The sequence below is a fragment of the Mustela nigripes genome, chromosome 17 (assembly GCF_022355385.1).
Source record: "Mustela nigripes isolate SB6536 chromosome 17, MUSNIG.SB6536, whole genome shotgun sequence".
Taxonomy (NCBI): domain Eukaryota; kingdom Metazoa; phylum Chordata; class Mammalia; order Carnivora; family Mustelidae; genus Mustela; species Mustela nigripes.
In genome coordinates, this window is record NC_081573.1 from 7,209,884 (window position 1) to 7,232,769 (window position 22,886).

The 22,886-nt window shown below is 48.0% G+C and overlaps 2 protein-coding genes and 1 long non-coding RNA gene across 3 annotated transcripts in view; 2 read left to right on the plus strand and 1 right to left on the minus strand.

Annotated features, from left to right (window-relative positions):
* The window catches only part of ARHGAP35 (Rho GTPase activating protein 35), a 125,958-nt gene extending 119,274 nt beyond the window's left edge, over window positions 1-6,684 (minus strand). The window contains exon 1 of the mRNA XM_059383281.1: window positions 6,596-6,684. The gene's annotated coding sequence lies outside the window, so the exon portion shown is untranslated. The remainder of the gene's footprint in view (window positions 1-6,595) is intronic.
* Window positions 6,685-7,132: 448 nt separating this feature from the next.
* On the plus strand, window positions 7,133-8,283 carry LOC132005750 (uncharacterized). The gene is made up of 2 exons (XR_009400901.1): window positions 7,133-7,223; window positions 8,158-8,283. It is a non-coding gene; the product is annotated as an uncharacterized LOC132005750 (long non-coding RNA).
* Window positions 8,284-19,419: 11,136 nt separating this feature from the next.
* AP2S1 (adaptor related protein complex 2 subunit sigma 1) overlaps window positions 19,420-22,886 on the plus strand; it is a 9,975-nt gene continuing 6,508 nt past the window's right edge. The window contains exon 1 of the mRNA XM_059382097.1: window positions 19,420-19,531. Coding sequence (XP_059238080.1) covers window positions 19,529-19,531 — 3 coding nt within the window. The 5' untranslated portion in view covers window positions 19,420-19,528. The remainder of the gene's footprint in view (window positions 19,532-22,886) is intronic.

The following is a 22,886-nucleotide window of genomic DNA, read 5'->3' on the forward strand; positions in this document are numbered from 1 at the left end:
GGAAAGAAGAAACAATCTAGTATTATTAGCTATAAAATAAGGCAGAATGGGAACCAACTAGTATAATCCCTTCATTTTTCAAATGAAGAAACTGTAGCCAAGAGAAGTGAAAATGATTTGGCCAAAGTCATGCAGCTAGTGAGAGCAGAGTTGGGGCTAGGGCCTGAGTTTCTTCATTGTCAATTCAACATTCTTTACACCATAGGAAGCTGCCTCTCAATTGTTCAAATTTGATTTCCCAGTGCAAATATTACCATAGTGACCGGCAAAAGGACATTTCCCAAATAAGAATGCAGAGACACTGAGAGAACAAAAAAGGTACGAAATACCACAGATGCATAATGCAACAGTCACAACTGCCACAAATTTCATAAAACAAAAATGCTCATTTCAATAAAGGAAAATGAAGGAGATTGGCAAGTCTGGCTATTCTCAACTGAAGTAAATATAACTTTCCTGTGATGATGGTTCATGGCTGAAAGTACCTGGTTCTCTGCTAATATATCAACTTAATGGTGCATCTTATCACCATGGAAGCAAATAAATGAAAATCAGACTGACAGATGCCAAAAGTTATTTTTAAGAATTCTTCATAGACAAAACCTCACTAAAGCACTGTATCAAAAATTAAATAGAAATAAACTTTCAGGAAGATGAACATGAATGATTTGTTTGCCTTTCTTAATACCAGCAATTCAAGTGCTATTCAGACGCTGCTGTTTGAGAGCCTAGGTCAACAATGACTCAGTTTGAAAGATTCCATATTGCTTTTAAAAGAAGTGTATGGTTTTAGTTACGTAGTGAATACAATCTGGATGTCCCTTTCCCCAAAAATTATAAACTAATTTTCACAGGAATGGTTGAAAAAGAGACAGTATTTATGTTTGAAAGACATATACAACAAAGGCAATCCAGTTCATTTTATCGCATCCCCCAGAGAAGGAGCCCTTACCCCTGGTTCTGACCTACAGGATTTGATGCTGGGAGAGGGGGGATGGAGGGGTTAAGAGTAGCACCAGGAGTCCAGTCACACAGTCCCAGCTCTAACTTGCTATGTGGTCCAGGACAAGAATCTACAACCAGAGCTGGACAGCACACTCAATTTCAGACTAGGAATGTGAAACCCAGAGAGGTGAAGTGATTTGTTCAAGGTTCCCACTAATTAGGTTAAGGCCTAGACCAGAAGATCTTCTGCATGTATTTCCAATATTCCTTCAGTTGTGACAGGAAACATGTTACCATGCCCTGTGCAAGTTCATTTTCCCATCTGTAAATCAGGAGGCTAGGCTAGGCACAGATTTTCAAGTTGTGCTGCTCTAAATCCAAGGGATTTCTGCTAGTCATCTTCCCTCTTCAAGTAAAGAATCTCCAAGTTATGTATTTCATCTAGTGTGAAAAATAAATTTTAAACAACTGGACTAGACGGTCAATAAAATGTCACACTGACTGGGTAAATTAAGACACCCAGCTGGTGAATGACAATAATTATACAAGATCACAGGAAGGCAGGCCCTGCAGGAAGCTTAACTAACCTCTCAGAAGGCCCCCACAAACTGAAGATGTGAAAGCAGAAGATACTAGAGGGAGATGAATAGACAACCACTTGCACTGTGTCAGTCTCCCAACTGTACTGAACTGTGGTATCTCCCCACCACACAGAGACTGCAGAAATATCCATGAAGCTGTAGTTTATAGTCAGCGGTGAAACCCTCACTCCTCCTAGGCTGTCCTTTGCCAAAAGTTACCATCAGGTCCATGGATCTGCACACAGACAACAACTTCCATGTAACTCGTATCAAGAAGAATGACTCTTTCTGATTTTTTTTTCACTGTCCTAAATGCTTTGGCCTTCATCATGCCAAGCAAAAAGAAGGGGTACATGGTCAAAAGAATAGTGTTTAAAAAGGGGGGGCAGGTGGGTGCCTCAGTGGGTTGGGCCTCTGCCTTCCGCTCGGCTCAGGTAGCGATCTCAGAGTCCTGGAATCAAGCCCCACGTTGAGCTCTCTGCTCTGTGGGGAGCCTGCCTCTCTGCCTACTTGTGATCTCTCTCTCTCTCTGTCAAATAAAGAAATAAAATCTTAAAAAAAAAAAAAAAAAAGTGAAGAACTTTGATCACACTAGTATTACAGAGATTTTCTAGGCACTGCAGGACCCTTGAAGACCTGTTACTACATAGAAAACAGTCATCTGGGGCACCTGGGCTCAGGTCATGATCCAGGGGTCCTGGGATCCAGCCCTGCATCCGGCTCTCTGCTCGGCGGGGAGCCTGCTTCCCCCTCTCTCTCTCTACCTGCCTCTCTGCCTACTTGTGATCTCTGTCAAATAAATAAAAATTTATAAAAAAAGAAAGAAAGAAAACAGTCATCTCCTGCTCCAACCCCACACCCACTGGCATACAAGGGTTCCAAAAGGCCAAGGCTACCACCTCAGATTTTGGTAGCACCCAATTCCATTATGAAAGCAAATGATGACACTGAGATCGGAGGCTCTGCAGACATCAGAGGAATGCGACAATCTTTTTAACATCAGTTACCAGTTTAGGAAGAAAAATCACCCCTTTGTTGTTCTGTCTCCTCTCTTCCTATTATGTAAACTTAGGCTTTGGCCATGCAAAAACTTTCTGTGCTGCCAGTGATGTTAAAACTCTAAAACACAAATTTAAGCAGAATTACATACACAGTTATCTTTTTTTTTTTTTTTTTTTTAGATTTTTTTTATTTTTTTTACCAAAAAAAAATCAAAAGAAAGCAGAGAGGCGGGAAAGGGGAGCCCCACATCAGGCTCTCTGCTCAGTGGGGAGCCTGCTGTGGGGCTTGATCCCAGGACCCTGGGATCATGACCTGAGCCGAAGGCAGAGGCTTTAACCAACTGAGCCACCCAGGCGCCCCAATTATCTTATTCTTAATTAGCCATCACTTCCCCATTAAGAATAAAAAGCAACTATTTATATCAACATGGAAAACATAAATGCTAAAATAAATTCAGAGACTGATTCATGATTCACAAGACCAAAATTCAAAAATGAATGGAAACCAACAGAAAGATGAACCAAAATTCTGTAAATCAATAATGGCAGAAAAAAAATTAATAATAATAATGTTGAAGATACATACTATAGATAATTAAAATTACCAGACTCTGCTTGTCAGAAAATTTAAAGTGCTAAGAATTCAGAAGCTAAATGAACCACATGGATCTATGATTTAGGCCCCCTTACTGTATCATAGACAAATACCCTAACATTTGATGAGTCAATGGTCCAATTCTGCAGATAACAGTGGATGCTTTTTATTTCAAGTATTCACACAGAACTATTTCTAAATAAGTGCTGAAGTAAACAAAGTTTGATCATAGCTCAGTTAAGAAATAAAGTCCTTCCAGTAAATGCTCCTTCACAGCTGGATGGCTGCTTTAATATGCAATTGCCCTAGGCCACAGGGGGGAAAAAAATCAGGCTTTTGATTTACTTAAGAAATAAAATAAATAAACCTAGAGCCTGCGAGTTTCCCTCTTCCAAGTTAAGGACAGAAAATGGTTAGATGACTTTTCTGTTAAAAAAAAAGCAAAAACAAAAACAAAAAAGCACACCTCTTTCTCTGAATAGATTTCCTAAACCCCACCCCCAACAGGAAAGGTAGCTAAGGTATACTTCTCAGGTAATAAGACCAAAAATCCTTTCGTATCAGCCCGTTCCTGGCACTCTTTCCTCACTCAGCCAAATCAGGTCACTCACAAGGCTTGGGGAAGGTCAGGGCCCACCCACATACTTCTAGTACACCAAAGAGCCCCCCGCCCCCCAGCATGGATCTGCCCAGAGGCTTTCAGCTCCTGTGGCTGGGAGCCCTGCAGCACCAGAGGGCAGAAATCTGAGTGACACTTGGCACTCTCTCTTTCAACAAACAACCGCAATGGGCTTTCCAAACTCGGGCCCTAATCCTTTGGAAGACCAGGAAGCTGGAGCCTTCCTGGGGCAGAGGTGAAAAGAAATGAAAAGAAATAAGCCCACCCTCCCAAAGGTCACACTGCAAACCAGAGGCCATTAGGGAAGAAGGCAAGACTGCAGCTTCTGCAGCCCCAGAACAGTAAACACCAAATGGGGCTATAACCCCTGAGGGATTGGGGAGAACTTGAGAACTAGCACTTCCCCAGCCAGAGGTAAAACAAAAATGAGACCGTTGTTGGGGGGGGGGGGCACGAGAATAAAACTGTCTCTTTACAATAGCTCAGAGAAAGAGGGAGGGAAAGTGAGAAAGAGAAGAAAGACCTATGAGCAGCTGCACTCTCCTGTTCCAAACATCACAAAGCTGCAAAGCCCAGAGATCTAAAGGGGCTGGGGAACAAGATGGGAATGAGAGGGAAAAGGGGGGGGGGGGGCAATAGAAAGAGCCCTTCTTCCTCACCATCACTGACCTCGGTAGAAGTTGGGAAAATGGGGACGACAATCCCAGACTCCAGAGAGCAGGAACCAGCCAACCACCCCCACATATTTACCCAGACCTCAAGATCCCTGGGGATAAAACCCTGAGGGTCAGGGTTCCGAGTGAATCTGCAATCTAAACCAGAGCCTAGAGAGTTCGGGGCCCAACCCAGCCCCTTCCCCTCCAAAGCTGGGGACTGGAGGCTAGAGGAAGACAAGCCTGGCCTGAAGAGGGGAAGCACTCGGTGGGAATGGGCAGGTCAAGGCTGGGGAGCAGGGAGAAGCAATCCTGACAGGAACCTAATGGGAAGAGAAGGCAACTGGCAGGATACAAAGGGAAAGCAAAAGTGAGGAAACAAATAAACGATGAACAGAGTTGGGACTTGGGTATCAAAGGGAGGGAGAATCTATCCAAGAACTGAGATGGCTCTGGGGGGATGGATGGGGGGCAGCCAGTGAAAGGAAGGAATGGTTGAGAAGATATCTCTACTACTAGGTAGAACTAAGAGAAAGAGAACTCAAAAAAGGAGGTAAAATGTAGGACAAAGGAGGGAGAACAAATACAAGGAAGGAAAGAGTGGAGGTTGAGGGCTGAATCAAAATGGTGGGGGAGGAGGTCAGGTGGAAAACTTAGAATTGAGAGAGAATACAGGTGGGATGGAATTACGCGATGACCAGGATTAAAGAGAACCACTCAAACAGGGAACAGCAATAGTAAAGTTAAAACGGGTCAAAAAGATAGGTGGGCAAGTGGACAGCTCCAAAAGGGGCAGAGCTGGGAGAAAAACGTTAGAGCCGATGGGGCAGAGCTGAACAAATGGTAAGAGCAGGTGCAAAAAGGATTTGGGGCAGGTCTATGAGATGCAGCGAAATGGGAAGGAAAGGGGACGATAGGTCAGAGAACTTAGCAAAGATTTGAGAGGTAAAGGCCAAGTCTAAGGAAAGCAAAACGGAGAGGAGAAGACTTAGAGCAAAGAGGAGGCTGGGAGCAGGTCTCAAGCAGAGAACTGAAGGGGAAACAGGTCAAAGAAAGCAGGAGCGAATGAATGAGACAGCTCAACAGTGCCAATGAGGAGGTGGAGAGGAGAGGAAACCGCAAGGAGAACTACTGGGCAGAACTGGGGCCTGCAGGGCAGCACTGAGGCTGCGGACAGGCTGAGTTACAGAGGTCAGAGAAGTGAATGGCAGAAATGAGAGCTGCAGGGTCGGGGGAGTTGTGGGGAGAGGCTCTTCGCCGAAGGCAGAGTCGAAAAGCCAGCAGGTTAGGGGGCACAGAGGATCTGAGATTGGGCAAAGGCCAGATCGGGTATACAGAAAGGTCTGGAAGAGAAAAAAGTCTGAATGGTAAATGGGAGCAAGATCTGAGAAGGGGAGGAGGTGAGCATGGTGCAACCGAAGTGTGAGAGAGAGCAGGAGACTGAACTGAGAGGCATGGAAGGGTCGCAGAGCTTAGAGGCATCTCGGGGTGCACCAGGTTCCGCGAGTGGGCAGTAGAGCCCAAGAGGGAGGCGGAATTAAGTTCAAGAAGACCTAGGAGCAGCAGTGCCAAGATGAACAAGGTCTCTGATGGATCTCCAAGGAGGTGGAACCACGGGTCCTAAAGGACAGTTCCTGGGGGTGCAAACAGAGGACGGATCACAGTAGACGGGTCAAAGACGGGTACAGATCCAGAGGGTGGTGAGAGTGGAATCGAAGAGGGGGCAGGCGGGTCACGATTCTCAAAGTGAAGGTCCAAAATTAAGGGATGCAAAAGGGTCACTGAGGAGGTGGGTCCCAAGAGCACTGCAGCGTCCAGGAGGAGCGAAGGGCATTACTGAGGGGCGGAAGAGGGAAAGGGGAGGCGCAGAATTGGGAGCAGAGTGGCTTAAGTGAGGAGGGGGTGGCCGAGGCAGACACCGAGATCTCAAATGGGTCGGAAGGTGGGGGCAGACGCGGGGACAGCAAGGCTGGGGCGAGCAGGGACAGGTCCGAAGGGCGGGCGGGCCCCGCGGGCCGGGCCGCAGCGCGAAGCAGCGGGACCGGCGGGGCCCGGGGGGTTGGGGGGCCGCTCCCTCCCCTCCCCCTCCGGCTCCTCCATTGTTCGCGGGCTCCGGGCCCCGCCGTCCCCGCCTCCCCTTGGACCCCGCAGCGGGGCGGCGCCCGACCTCGCCGCCGGGGCCCGCAAGCTCGCGCACTCACCAGCTGGGCGCCCTCAGCGCGGCTCCGGCCTCCAGGATCCCAGCAGCGGCGACGGCGGCCCCGGCGCCATGTTCTGCTGCTCCTCGTCCAGCCGCGGCTGAGGCGGCGGCGGCGGCTCCGGCGGCGGGGGGCCGGGCGGACCCTCCCTCGCGGGCTCCCTCCTCCGCCTCCTCCACCTCCTCCACCTCCTCCTCCCGCCGCGCCGCGGCTCTCCCTCGGGGCGGGGGGGCGGGGAGGGGAAGGGGGGAGGGGCGGGAACCAGGGGGAGGGCGGACCAGACTCGCTCGCTCGCTCCCTCCCTCCTTCGCAATGGCGACGGCGGCACCTCCTTCCTGCGGCCGCCGCTCCCGTGCGCGCGCGCTCCTCACTACTGCGCGTGCGTGGCGTGCAGACCTTTGCAGGAGGATAACGGCCCCTGGGCGCGCGCCGCAAGGGGATAACCGGCGCCAAGCAGGAGACGAAGCGAGGGTGCCTACGCGCCCAAGGGGCTCGGTGCCACTACCACGGCCTCTGGCTGGGAACGAGCGCGGAGGCCATCATGCGTGTACGCCTCAAAGAAATGCCGCTACTGCGGTGGCTGCGGCGCGAGACAGCACCAAGCAGCCTGCGACCTGGCAGAGGGAATGCTGTGAGCAAGTGCGCGTGCGCGGGACAGACTGACGCGAGGCGGAGGGCGTGGCCCGCGGGAGTAGCGCGCACCCTTGCGCGCGGCAGAAGCAGCCGATCCCCTCCTTGCGGGAGCTCGTGGAGAAAGCGGGAGGGGAGAGGCATGGCCCGGTTTTGGGGGCGGGGGCGAAGGGCGCGATCCCGCTCGCGCGGGACCTGACCAGCCAATAGGACGCGAGGGGAGGTGGGTTAGCCGCGCGAGCCTCAGCCCCTGGGATAACGGAGGCGGCGAGTTGGAGCGACGTAACGTGGGGCGGTGGGGAGGGGCTGGGGAGAAGGGAGAACACCCAGCGAGGGAGTTGATTGGGGAACACAAGGAGGCGTGGCCCGCCTCAGCCCAATCCAAGCCTGGCAATTTGTCGTTCCGGAAGAAGGGGCAGGGCTAGGGAGCGCGTGCTCTTTCCCTCGGCAGTGAAGAAAATCTGCAGGCGCAACGCGCCACTTGATGCGGTTTGCTCTGGGTTCTGTGATCGCCCGGAGCCCGGGAGACGGACAAGGGTCGGCTTCTGCGTGCAGCCTGACCTCCAAGTCAGCATTGTGCAAATGACTGCAAATCAAATGTCAGTTCCGGCTCGTACAGGGGAAACAGTGATGGAAAGAGGCACTGCCGTAACCCTTGAGTTGGAAACTGAGGAGGGTTTCCTCTGGGACCCCTCCGGAAGTACGCATGGTGGAAGATGAGCGTTCTGGGCACTGAGTCAATATTTACGGAATGCATGAAGAAGGGCTGTTTCCTATTACATTTTGTGTTTCTTTCCTCAGTCTTTTGATCTACAAAATGGAATAATAATTGTACCTCCCTCGCAGGGTTGCTGAGAGAATTAAATAAGATATATTTGTAAAGTGCTAAACTTTATTTTATTATTTTATTATTATTATTTTTTAAATCTCTACAGCCAATATCCGGCTCGAACTCACAACCCGAGATCAACAGTGACATGCTCCACGGACTGAGCCATCCAGGTGCCCCTCCTGCCCTCAAGTTTGAAAAATCCATTAAATAAAGGTTTTTTGGCTACTGATCAGAGTCCTCTCCCTTGACTTTTTTAACTCAGCATTTTTTTTATGCATATAATCTGATTTTTAGATGTCTGTGACTGTTTTTTGTTGTTTTTTAAGTTTGAGTACTGTGAGCCAAACCAAGTGCATGGCCCAGGTTTTCTTTAGGCTATCACTGCAAACCTTGGTTTATAAATGATTTTGGCATCAGTTAAGGGAATACCGTATTCTCCACCTCAAATTAATATGCCTTTATAACTGTCTTTATAACTCCAAGGTCATTCAATTCTTGGAAAGAGTATGAACTACCAACACCCAGAATAAAGAACAAAGGCTTCACTCTGAACCTTCCTGTCTTTTGGAGTCTGTCGACTCTACCTAGTCCTGTGAGTCTCAGCTTAACACCACTTCCTCAGAGTGACCTCCCAGATTTGGTCTGACTCCTTATTTGATGAAAACCGTACTTTATGCTAGGCGACATTCTATAACACTTTAAACATTAATTTAACATTAATCCTCAGCATCTTATGAGTAGGTTACAGCTGTTATGGTTCTGCTAAACTAAAGCACAGGGAGGTTACACAGCTAGTCAGTGGCAGATTGGAAATTGAACCCAACAGTGGGGGTCTAATGACTACACACAAACTGCTTCTTCATAACACTCCACCAGGGCCCGAAGTTCTGTATTGGTATCATCATTTTATGCGAAAGCCCTTTGAAGACAGGGACTCTGGCTATTTCTTCAGTCCAGCAAAAGGCCCACAATAAATACTCGTTAATGAATAAATGAATGAACCCAATGCTAAACAACAGGGATGGCTGAAAAGATACAATCCGTGTCTAATGACTAACTCTTACCCCTCTTTCAGATGCTAGCTCATGGGGCCCCTCATCCAGAAGGCCCTCTTAACCTAACAGTCTTGGTCAGGCGCTCCCTCTACCCTCCCAGAGCCCCTTTGGGTCCTCCAGCCAATCCCTGACCACTCTGAGTTGTCCCTGTCTAGTGATGGGTCTTTCTCTCCCACCGGACCGTGAACCCCGAAAGTGCAGGGTCAAGGCTGTCTCAGCCACTGTTGATGTGTCCAGTACAGGTCAAGGCACTAGGTAGGGGCTCATGCAGTGTTTTCCTTGACTGAACAGTCGGAACGATCAAGGAGCGCCTTCCCAGCTCTGCAATTCTTTCCAGTGCGCTGGAGGGCTGGTGTTAGCTGAGCAAGCCAACCACAGGAAACAGGCTTCCCTGGGGGCAGCCGCCCCCGCACACCCGGCTAGCCTCCACTCCAGGATAAATAAACAACCTAGTAAACAATTAGCTGACAGAGAGAAGTGCAGACTGCTGGCCCCAGCCAATATCAAGATTTCCCAAGCATCACCCCGAAAGGCCCCGAGGACTGGACGTCACATCAGCCAGGGAGGCCAGGTGGTATGAGGGTCAGGGGTTCTGGACCCTGATCGGAGAGAGGCACAGCCAGAAAAATCCACAGAAGAGTTTTGCAAAGAGGGGGAATGTGCTGGAGCAAATTCTCTTTACATTCCTCAGAGCTTCAAAGAATCAGAGGGTGGAGACCAGGTCTGCTCTCTTGCAGAAGTCAATGAGCTCATAGCGCCTCCTACAAACCGAACTGGGGAAAGAGCGTCTTGCTGATGCCGCGGGGGATGTCAGGGAGCGGTGAACCCTTCCGCCATTGGTCGGAAGGGTAGCCAATCGCGAGGAAGGAAGGGGAGGCGGGGATGCTTGGATTCACCGTGGGATCCCGTGGCCCGGCCAGTGGCTGATACGTAGTGGGCACGCACTAGGATAGCTGATGGAAGGATGGATGATGAGATTTTTATAGAATTTGGAAATGGAACTATAACGCGGATACCAAGAAATACACAAATCACAAATATACATCTCGATTAATAATTCAGAGAGACACACCCCCTTTAACCTGCACCCAAATAAAAAGAATGTGACCACCTCTCCGAAGCCCATCCCCCAGAACCCGTCCAGTCACCCCCCCCCCCCCACGACAAAAACCTCTACCCTGATATCTGTGGCTGTTGATGAGTTTTCCCCGTTTTTACACTGCATATAAATGAAATTTACAACAAGGGGCCTCTTTGAATCAACATTGTCAGATTCACCCACGTTACTGGGTGTATCTATAGGTCGTTTGTTCTTAATGCTGTGTAGTATTCCATTGTGTGAATGAAATACAGTGTATTTATCCATTCTATTGTCGGTGAGCATCCGGGTAACTTCCATTTGGGGGCTATTATGAATAGTGCTGCTATGACAATCTAGAATCTGTCTTTTGGGGGCTCCTGCCTGGCTCAGTGGGTTAAGCCTCTGCCTTCAGCTCAGGTCATGATCTCAGGGTCCTGGGATCGAGCCCCGCATCAGCCGCTCTGCTCATCAGGGAGCCTGCTTCCCCCTCTCTCTGCCTGTCTCTCTGCCTACTTGTGATCTCTCTCTCTCTGTCAAATAAAATAAAATCTAAAAAATAAAAAATAAAAATAAAAAGAATACGTCTTTTGGTGGGGTTGGTGGGGTGCCTGGGTGGTGCAGATGGTTAAGTGTCTGGCTCTTGGTTTGGGCTCAGGTCATGATCTCAGGGTCATGATCTCAGTCTCATGATCTCATGAGATCGAACCCCCATTCTATTCCTCACTAAGCGTGCAGTTTGCTTGAGATTCTCTCTTCCTCTCCTTTTGCCCCTCCTGCTAGTGTTCACTCACTCTCTCTCTGAAATACATAAACAAATACTTAAATAAATATGCCTTTTGGTAAACATATTCGTTTCTGCTAGCTATGTACCTGAGTGAAACTGCTGGTCACCAAGGGCGCATGTGTTTACCTTTCCCAAAGAAAATGTACCAAGTTCCATCCCAAGAGTTATGTGTAAGAATTTCAACTGCTTCCCCTTTTCCATCTTTTTTTTTTTTTTAATTTTATTTAGCAGAGAGGCAAGCAGAGAGAGGAAGGGAAGAAGCTCCCTGCTGAGCAGAGAGGCTGACGTGGGGCTCGATCCCAGGACCCTGAGATCATGACCTGAGCTGAAGGCAGAGGCTTTCATCCACTGAGCCACCCAGGAGCCCACCCTTTTCCATCTTTTTAATTTAATGTTGGCCATTCTAATGGTTGCATAGCTATATCCTTTGTCTTTTCCCAGTGATTCCTGGGGTTGAGCATCTTTCCATGGTTATACAAGCCATCTGAACAGCACTTTTTGTGAAGTGCTATTCAAGCCTTTTGCCCATTTCCCCCCTGCCATATATTATTTTCTTTACTTATTTTAAATTATGCAATACTACATGAATTTCTTGTCCTTGCAATAAATTAAGATACTCTAGGTAAAATTCAGTCTCCATGGAGTATCCGACCCCATCCCACTTACCTCTCCACAAATGTGTTTTCTACCAGACCTCTCTATACATTCACATGAATGCAGCACAGCATAGTGGCTTGAGGCGTTGACACTGGAGCCAGAATGCCTGACCTCGAATCTCAACTTCACCATTTACAATAGCTGTGTGACCTTGGGCAAGTTACTCAACTTCTCTGTACCTCAATTTCCTCATCTTTAAAATGGGGTTGATAATATTAACACCTAACTCACAGGGTTGTTTTGAGGTTTCAATAAGTGAATCGCTTATAAAAAGTGCCTGGAACATAGTAAACGCTATACTGGTGATAGCTACAACTGAGTTGTGAAGGCTTTTTTATATATATATAAATCACATAACATTTTCATGGTAAATATAAATAACATAGAATGTACCACTTAACCATTTTTTTTTAGATTTTATTTATTTATTTGATAGATATCACAAGTAGGCAGAGAGGCAGGCGGCAGGGTGAGGAGGCAGGCTCCCCGCTGAACAGAGAGCCTGATGTGGGGCTCGATCCCAGGACCCTGGGATCATGACCTGAGCTGAAAGCAGAGGCTTTAACTGAGCCACCCAGGCACCCTTCCCCACTTAACCATTTTTAAATATTTTATTTTTTATTTAATTATATATTTTTAAATATATTTTACTTATTTATTTTAGAGAGAGGTAGAGAGTGCGAGTGGAGGGGAGGGGAGGAGCAAAGGGAGAGGGAGAGAGAGAATCTGAAGCAGCCTCCTCACTGAGCTTGGAGCCCAACGTGGGGCCTGATCCAAAGACCCCAAGATCATGACCCGAGCTGAAACCAAGAGCAGGTGCTTAACCTACTGAGCGATCCAGGTCCCCCTCCACTTAACCATTTTTAGATGTACATTTCAGTGGGACTGAGTACATTCACAACATTGTTTTCAGATCTTATTAATTATACCCAAACTACAACTCAGTATCCATTAAACAGTAACTCCCCTTTCTGCCTCCAGCCCCTGGTAACCCGCATTCTTCTTTCTAGTTCTATGAATTTGCCTGTTCTAGGGGCCTCCCTTAAGTGAAATCATACAGGAAGGCCTGGGTGGCTCTGCCAGTTATGCGTCTGCCTTAGCGCAGGTCATGATCCCAGGGTCCTGGGATTGAGTTCCACATTGGGCTCTTTGCTCAGTGAGGAACCTGCTTCTCCCTCTGCCTGCTGTTCCCCTTGCAGGGGCTCTCTCTCTCTCTCTCTCTGACAAATAAATACATAAAACCTTTAAAAAGCCTAAGTGAAAGCATACATTTATTCCTTCATGTCTGGTTTATTTCACCTTGCACCATGTTTTCAAGTTTCATTCATGTTGTAGCATGAATCCAAATTTGATTCATCTTTAAGGTTGAATAATGTTCCATTGTATATATTATATCTTGTTATCCATTCTTCTGTTATGGGACATTATGGGGTTTTGGCTATTGTGAATGATGTTGCTAGGAACACTGGTGTACACATATTTGAATCTCTGTTTTCAGTTACTTGTAATATATACTTAGACATAAAATTGCTGTATCATGTAGCAATTCTGCATTTAACTTTTTGTGGAACCACCAAACTGTTTTCCAGAGTGGCAGTACCATTTTCCATTCCTACCAGAAATGTACAAGGGTTCCAGTTTTCCCACATCCTTGCCAACACTTGTTATTTCTTTTTGTGCTTGTTTTCTTTGATCATAGCCATCCTAAAAGCTGTGAAGTGGTATCTCATTGGGACTATCATTTGCATTTTCCTGAAGACTAGTGATGTTGAGCATATTTTCCTATGCTTATTCGCCATTTGTATATCTTCTTTGGAGAAATGTCCATTCAGGTCCTTTGCCCATTTTGAATTGAGGTTTGTTGTTGTGGAGTGGTAGGAGTTCTTCATATATTCTACATATCAATCCCTTATTAAATAGATGCTCTACAAATATTTTCTTCCATTCTGTGGGTTGTCTTTGCACTCTCTATCTCTCTCTCTTTTTAAGATTTTATTTATTGGAGCCCTTGGGTGGCTCAGTGGGTTAAGCCTCTGCCTTCAGCTCAGGTCATGTTCCCAGGGTCCTGGAATGGAGCCCCGCCCGCATGGGGCTCCCTGCTCAACAGGGAGCCTGCTTCCCCCACCTCTCTCTGGCTGCCCCTCTGCCTACTTGTGATCTTTCTCTCTGTCAAATAAATTAAAAAAAAATTTTAAAGATTTTAATTTATTTATTAGAGAGAGAGAGAGAGAGAGAGCATGAGAGAGGAGGTCAGAGGGAGAAGCAGACTCCCCGTGGAGCCGGAAGCCCAATGCGGGACTCAATCCTGGGACTCCAGGATCATGACCTGAGCTGAAGGCAGCCGCCCAACCACCTGAGCCACCCAGGAGCCCCATGTACTCTCTTGATAGTGTCTTTTGATGCACAAAAGTATTTTTTAAGATGTTATTTTTTAGTTTATTTGACAGAAAGAGATACAGTGAGAGAGGGAACACAAGCAGGGTGAGGGGCAGAAGAAGAAGCAGGCTCCCTGCAGGGAGCCTAATGCTGGCCTTGATCCCAGGACCCTGGGATCATGACATGAGCCAAAGGCAGACCCTTAACTGACTGAGCCACCCAGGCACCCCTAAGAATCCAACTTTTGATCTCAGCTTAGGTCTTGATCTCAGGCTTATGAGTTCAAGCCCTGCACTGGGTTCCATGATGTGTGTGGAGCCTACTGAGAATGAATGAAAAAAAGAGAGAAAGAGAGAAAGAGGAAGGAAGGAGGAAGACAGAAGGAAGAAAGAAAGAGGAAGGAAGAAAGGAAGGAAGAAGGGAAGGAAGGAAGGGACCTATAAGGTATATTATGGGATGAACAGGGATATTTTAATATTGACCTATATTAGATAATAGTGTAGTATTAAGGTCAGATTCCCTGATGTGATAATTGTGTTGTTATGGAGGAGGTTAAGAAGAAGTCCTTGTTTTTAAGAGGAACATATTGAAGTGCGAAGCCTTTTGTGATGAAAGGGCACAATGTCTGCACCTAATTTAAAATGGTTCCAACAGGAGCGCCTGGCTGGCTTGGTCAGTAGAGCACACAACTCTTAACCTCGGGTTTGTGAGTTTGAGCCCCACGTTGGTTGTAGAGATATCTTAAAAATAAAATCCTTGGGGCGCCTGGGTGGCTCAGTGGGTTAAGCCGCTGCCTTCGGCTCAGGTCATGATCTCAGGGTCCTGGGATCGAGTCCCGCATCAGGCTCTCTGCTCAGCAGGGAGCCTGCTTCCTCCTCTCTCTCTCTGCCTGCCTCTCTGCCTACTTGTGATCTCTCTCTGTCAAATAAATAAATAAAATATTAAAAATAAATAAAATCCTTTATTAAAAATGTTTCCAGGGGCGCCTGGGTGGCTCAGTGGGTTAAAACCTCTGCCTTCAGCTTGGGTCATGATCTCAGGGTTCTGGGATCGAGCCCTAAATTGGGCTCTCTGCTCAGCAGGGAGCCTGCTTCCCCCTCTCTCTCTGACTGCCTCTCTGTCTACTTGTGATCTCTGTCTGTCAAATAAACAAAATAAAATCTCTTAAAAAAATAAATAAAATAAAAATGTTTCCAGGTCATGTGAGTGGCTCAGTTGGTGGAAGTAGCTGCCTTTGGCTCACGTTATGATCTCAGGGCAATGTCATAGAAGATATTGCTGCTTTGCCCTTGCCCTTTCTTGGATCGAGTCCCACATGGGGATCCCTCTTCCTCTGCTCCTCCTCCCACGTGTGCTCTCTCTCTCTCAAATAAATAAATAAAATCTTTTTTTTTAAGATTTTATTTATTTATTTGACAGACAGAGATCACAAGTAGACAGAGAGGCAGTCAGAGAGAGAGGGGGAAGCAGGCTCCCTGCTGAGCAGAGAGCCCGATGCGGGACTCAATCCCAGGACCCTGAGATCACGACCTGAGCAGAAGGCAGCGGCTTAACCCACTGAGCCACCCAGGCGCCCCAAATAAAATCTTTTTTAAAAAAGATTTTATTTATTTATTTGCCTGAGAGAGAGAGAGAGAGAGAGAGAGAGGGAGACTCTATCCCCTGCAACATTAGTCATTGTTTGGTTAATTTCCACTCATCTTCTGATCTCAGCTCAAATGCCACTCCCTCTGGAGAAGCTGTCCCTAACATTTCAGCTGGGTCAGATGCCTCTTCTATAAGCGGCTGTGGCATCCAGGCCTCTAGGATGAGCTGCAACAATCCTCACCCGATATTCATGTCCCTTTCTGTATAGGATAGGGCTGATCTGTGTACCAGCAAGATATGGCAGAAATGAGAGGATGTGACATCTGAGGCAAGGTCATAGAAGATATTGCTGCTTTGCCCTTGCCCTTTCTTGGATCATTAGGGGGAAAATAGCTGCCACGTGAGGACACTCAAATGTCCTTGTGGACAGGTCCACTTGGTGAAGAACTGAGCCCTCCTGTCGAAAGCCAGCATTAGGGGTGCCTGGGTGGCTCAGTCAGTTAAGCGTCTGCCTTTGGCTCTGGCCATGATCCCAGGGTCCTGGGATTGAGTCCTGCATAGGGCTTTCTGCTCAGCCGGAGGCCTGCTTCTCCCTCTCCCACTCCCCCTGCTTGTATTCTCTTTCTGTCTCTCTGTCAAATAAATAAATTCAATCTTTAAAAATATTATAATAATCCCAGGCTCCTGGGACTAAGTCATGCACTGGGCTCCCTGTTAAGTAGGCAGCCTGCTTCTCCCTCTCCCTCTGCAGCTTTCCTTGCTTGTGTGAGCTCACTCATTCTCTCTCTCTGTCAAATAAATAAATAAAATCTAAAAAAGAAAGAAAGAAAAGAGCCAGCATTAACCAGCCAGCACCAGAAGTGAGCCATCTAGAAGAAAGATCCTTCAGCCCTAATGAAGTCTTCAGGTCTTCAAATGACTGCATTCCCAGCTTATGTCTTTTTTTTTTTTAAGATTTTATTTATTTATTTTATATATAAAGAGAGCACACCACCAGCATGAGCAAGGGGAGAGGTAGGGCGAGAAGCAGAGGGACAAGCAGACTGGGGCTGGATACTTAGCGGACTGAGCCACTCAGGTTCTCCCAGAGCTGATGCCTTGAATGCAACTTCATGAGAGTTTCCAAGCCTGAACCACCCAGTTAAACTGCTCCCAAATTCCTGACCCACAGAAACGGTGTGAGATAAGAAATATTTATTGTTTGCTAAGTAATTTTAAAATTTATTTGCATAATGTCCTTTACATTTACTTCCTCTGCAGGACCATGAATGTTGTGTTGTCATGAATGTTGTCAGGGTGGAGAGAGTGTCTGTTTTTTTATATCTATTCATTCATTCATTCATTCATTCATTCAGTAAATGTTTGCTGAACACCAGACTTGTGCCAGGCTCTAAGCTGAGCACTAGAAATCAGGGTTGGAACTAAGGTAAGGCAAGTGAGGTGTCCAGGGAACAAATTTCAAGGAGATTCTCACTTTCAGACTCATGCAAGAGTTGGGTAAGTCCCAAGGAGTGAGTGCCTTTTTATTTATTTATTACTTTTAAAAAGATTTTATTTATTTATTTGACACAGAGATCACAAGTAGGCAGAGAGGCAGGCAGAGAGAGGAGGAAGCAGGCTCCCTGACGAGCAGAGAGCCTGATGTGGGGCTCGATCACAGGACCCTGAGATCATGACCTGAGCCGAAGGCAGAGACTTTAACCCACTGAGCCACCAAGGCGTCCTGTGAGTGCCTTTTTAAATTTTACACCCTGGGCACACTGTTTACCTTATCTCAGTCCCAATCCTCTTAGAGCAATGCACAAAACAGAAATGATCCCTAACCCTTTTTTGCCCTTGCAATAATTCCATAGCTATGTGTTGGTTCTTCTGTTAATACTGTACTTTTAATTTACATTGTTCTATGATATGCTTTGTTTTTATTAGGGTTAAGTCTGTCCTTGGTATTTTTTTAAAGATTTTATTTATTTATCTGACAGAGAGAGAGAGATCACAAGTAGGCAGAGCAGCAACCAGAGACAGAGGGGAAGCAGGCTCCCTTCTGAGCAGAAAGCCCGATGCGGGGCTCGATCCCAGGACCCTGAGATCATGACCTGAGCCAAAGGCAGAGGCTTTAACCCACTGAGCCACCCAGGTGCCCCTGTCCTTGGTATTAATAGTGATATTTTATTGAGTGCTTACCAAGTTACCATGTTCTAGATGATGTAGATATACTAATACACAGGATCCCTGCCCTCAACCACCTAATGGGAGATGTAGACAACATACATCAAACACACCCCAAGTAAAATCATTAAAAATTGTTTTTACAAGCAGGGGGACTGGGAGAGGGAGAAGCAGGCTCTCCGTCCAGCAGGGAGCTCCAAGCAGGGCTTGATCCCAGGCCTCTGGGATCATGACCAGAGGCAAAGACAGACGCTTAACTGACTGAGCCACCCAGGTGCCCCAGTTCTCAAATATTTCTTTTCCTCTTCCAGCAATTCTTTAGTTAGTATCTAAAGGATGAAATTGAGAGTTAGGCAGAAGATTCTAGGAGTTTCTTGAGCTTCAGGGGGTCATGGGATCTCCCCAGTGACACTATGAGAAAATCAAACTAACCCATAGAATTTTGGGGGTGGGAGATGGGGACCTTTGTATGAAGGATCCTCTATATAGGTCTGTGGAAGTGGTGTTTAAGGTAAAGGGAGAAAAGGGGCCAACCACAGAATGAATGAGGGAAGGCTTTCTAGGGGAAAGCGCAAAAAAAAAGTCGCTGAGTTAGGAAAGCATTTGGCCTATTCGAGTAACTGAAAGGAGACAACTGTACCTTCTGGATAGATGTAAGAAGCCCCCCTACTATCTGATGTATGTTAACAATGATCTTTCATGATACTAACTAGTATTTATTGGGCTCTTGCTCTATGTCAAACACAATCGATAAGTACTTTGGAAACTTAGAGAAGCTTTAAAACAACCCTACCGACATGACCCCTTGATCCCTCCGCTTTACAGATGAAGAAATTGAACTAAGATTGGGAGTTGTCCCAAAGTCCCCCAGCTAGGAATTGCAATGGGAGGATTTGTACGCAGTTCTGACTCTCGAAAACGTTCTCTTAACCCACTGTCCATCATCCACAGGGAAACGCACAACATATTTTAAACAAAGCACTAGGTGAGTACCTAAAGACTTACCTTTAGAGCTCCCACAGCACAATTTCTTACTTTAAACTACTATTTCCAGGGGCGCCTGGATGGCTCAGTGGGTTAAAGCCCCTGCCTTCCGCTCAGGTCATGATCCCAAGATCCTGGGATGAAGACCCTCAACGGGCTCTGGGGCTCTGGGGCTCTGGGGCTCTCGGGCTCTCTGCTCAGCAGGGATTCTGTTTCCCCCGCCTGCCTCTCTGCCTACTTGTGATCTCTGTCTGTCAAATAGATAAAATCTTTTTAAAAATTTTTTTAAAAATAAAATAAAATAAACTACTATTTCCAGCATGCCCTTCTCGCCTTGGGAGGATGGGGCGGCATGGGAGGGGGGCCGGGGGAGCGGCATGGAGGGGCGGGATTGGGGGGTACGGGTGGACGCAGGTCTAGAGGAACTACATTTCCCAGAATGCAACACTCCGTTGCTGGCTGTCACGCATGTCGTGAATTGTAGTCCTCGGGAAGAGACTTTCACCCCCAACTCCCGGCATGCATTCAGGGTCAGTACCGTGTGGTGGGAAAAGGACAGTCGCGGGGCAGGTTGGGAAACGGGACCGGCTCTTTTCCCAGGCTTGCAGCCCGGCGGAGCGAACGCATTCTTGAGACTACAGTTCCCAGTGACCTGTGCGCGAGAGGGCGGGCGAGTTCTTCTGCCGGAAGTCCGCTCTAGTCCTGGGTCCACTAACTGCTGCGAGAGCAGGAGCTGCCCAGGAGCCGCGGGACCGGGGCCGCTGGGGTCCGGACGGGGGTCGCCATGGTAACGGGGGGCGCGCCCACGTGGGGGCTGGGCGGAGGGTGGGCCCACGTGCAGGTACTGAAGGCTCGGTCGGGTACTGACAAGCTTCCCCTGCCGTGGTGCGATGGTTTGGGCCGGGCGCGGGCTTTCAGGATTGGGGCCGACCAGAGGCCCGGGAAGGGGGAAGCTGGACGGTGATTCCGGGCGCAGGAGTGCACCGGGGGCCTCGAAGCCAGGGGACATTAGAGACGGGGTACCGAGGGGAGAGGGCTGTGCGGGAGGGAGACATTGGAGATGACTGACAGGATGGGGGTTGAAGTGGGGAGGCAACTCGAGAAGCGGGATCTCGGAGGTGAGGGGGGGGAGTTGGAAATGGGGAGGGGGCGTCCCAAGAGAAAGGCGTCTCAAGAGAAGAGGCTCTTCTGCCAGGCTCTCTTGGAGTCTGGCAGGATAGTTGGAGAAGAATGGGAGACACTGGGACTGGAGAGAAGGGGTCTTTAGAAGCCGGAAGCTGACATCGAAGGCAGAGGGTGTGTTGAAACGGGCGGGGTATTGCGGGTGAGAAAGAGAATCTCAAGGGTCGAGACTGGGCACTGCAGACGGGAAGTAGGTTACCATAGGGAATGGGGCTTTAGAATCAGGGGAAGTGTGCCGCAAAGTGGGAGAAGGCTTGGAGGTAGGGAGTGGATATTTGAAACAGATGGGAAGCAGTGGAATAGGTCTTTACAAGAAGAGGTGCCTTGGGTAGGGAGCAAGCATGGAAGTGGGAGAGATGGGATGGAGTTTCTGGAGCAGGGACTGGGCTTTGGATCTGCCCCCACCCCCGCCCCTGGCCCAGGGTGGGTCTTTGGACCAAAAGCAAGGATTCTTGGAAGGGAGCTGGAAAAAGAGAAGAATGGTGGTGGGTTTCAGAACAAGGAGGGAGTCTCCCCCACAAACAGGGTCCTTGAAGGCAACATGTGACCTTTGGAACAGGGGAGATGGCCTTGGCATCAGAGGAGTGATATCCCAAGTAAAAGGCCTTCTAAGGCATGAGAGAGGGGATTGAAACCCAGAAACTGGAAGTTAAGGGGAACAACATGAGGGGAGGGGCCTTGGAGACAGGGAGGGTTGGGAGGCATACAGAGGGAACATCAGAGGGGTGAGGCCGCAGGAGGGAAGAGACCTCTCAGGGTAGATTCCCAGAGATGGAGAGATTCTAACTGGGAGAAAAAACAGAAAGAGGTGTTACAAGGGAATTTGCTGGTAAGAAGCAGGGCTCTCCCTCAAACCTTTTGGGTCTCCTTCCATATGCTCCTTATGTCTCTGACTCTGCCCCCAGGTTGTGGCATCCTGGTGGGGGTCCTCCCTCCCCACTCACCACACCCCTGCCAGGCCGGTGCCCTTTCCCTTCCTACCCAGGATCCCTGGCCTGGTGGGAAGTGGTTTTCCATGGCTCAGCAGAAGGGGTTCTTGGAAGGAGAGTGTAATATCCTGTTCCTGTCCTGCTTGATTGATTGGGGGAGGGGGGATAGAATATGGGAGAATGAGGCTTAGGAAAGAGAGTGGACTCCAGGAATAAGTAGGGGCTCCCAGAGGGTAAGCCAGGGTAAGGGGGTCCTGAGCAAAGCCTTTGGACTTCCAGTTATGCTTTGTGGCTGCGAGACTTCCTTTTTCTGAGCCTTGCTTTCTTTAAATGGGTAAACACATGCCCGTTTCAAACAGAACTAGGCCCAGAGACAGGCTTCCTAACTGGGTGAACTTGGGCCTTGGTTTTCTTCTACTAGTAGTAGTAGTACTACTACTACTTCTTCTTCTTCAGGTTTTGTTCATTTATTGAAAGAGAGAGCAGGATTGAGGGGAGGGGGAAGCAGACCCCCCACTGAGCAGGGAGCCCCATTAGGGGCTCAATCCCAGGACTCCACCAGGATCATGACCTGAGCTAAAGGCAGACGCTTAACCAGCTGAGCCACCCAGGCACCCCCGGCCTTGTTTTTCTTAAAGTCAAATGATGGTGAATTATAATACCGCTAAGAAGGAATACTTCTGTGACATTTAGCATATGCTAGTCACTGTGATACACCCCTTACATTTTATTAACCCGTGGCACTGTCTTATGAGGGAGGTGTTCTCCTTATGTCCATTATGCAGAAGGAGAAACTGAGGCCCAGAGAGGCTGAGTGACTTGCCCAAGGACATACAGCCAGGAGTGCTAGGATCCATTCAGGCTCATAGAGTCTCTGTGCTTAGCCACTTGGACAAATGTGTCTCTGTCACCATAGTGCATTGTATGGAACGATCAGGATGTAATGGGCGCTGTGCTAAGCACTTCTGGCATTAACTTGTTCCCTGTTCATAGTTGGAGGGTTGACCTGGCTTTTCAGAATCATAAAAATAAATTTCCTAGCCCTCACTGCTGATAGATACAGCTAACATGGAGCGTGTGATCTAAGCCAGGCACCGATCCGGATACCTTTCATCTCTTATTTTTATCTTGTCGCACCAAACAGTTACATCTCTTGAGAAGTGACAGGTGCTTTGGGAAACCGTTTAGCAGTGGCTGAAAAAATTAGACGTACCGTTACTGTATGGCGCAGCAATTCTCCTAGGTATGTAGCCAGGAGAACTGGAAACACATGTCCAGGTAGAAGCTTGTACATGAATATTTGTAGCAGCCTTATTCACAGTCACCAAAAAGGGGAAATGACCCAAACGTTCGTCTCCTGATGGATGGATAAACAAAACTGGTCTATCCAGAGGAACGTAATTCTGCCATAGAAAGAAAGGAAGCAGAGACACGAGCTGCAATGTGGTTGAACTTAGAAAACATTGCCCAGGGGCGCCTGGGTGGCTCAGTGGGTTAAAGCCTCTGCCTTCTGCTCGGGTTGTGATCCCAGGGTCCTGGGATCGAGCCCCGTGTCGGGTTCTCTGGTCGGCGGGGAGCATGCTTCCTCCTCTCTCTCTAACTGCCTCTCTGCCTACTTGTGATCTCCCTCTGTCAAATAAATAAATAAAGGGGTGCCTGGGTGGCTCAGTGGGTTAGGCCTCTGCCTTCGGCTCGGGTCGTGATCCCGGGGTCCTGGGATCGAGCCCCGCGTCTGGCTTTCTGTTCGGCAGGGAGCATGCTTCCTCCTCTCTCTGTCTGCTTCTTTGCCTGCTTGTGATCTCTCTCTCCCTCTGCCAAATAAATAAATAAAATCTTAAAAAAAAAAAAATTTAAAAAAAAAATAAATAAATAAAATATTTTTTTAAAAAAAAGTTAAGTGAAATAAGTCAAGCAGAGAGAGTCAGTTATCATATGGTTTCACTTATTTGTGGAGCATAACAAATATCATGGAGGACAAGGGGTGTTAGAGAGGAGAAGGGAGTTGGGGGAAATTGGAAGGGGAGGTGAATC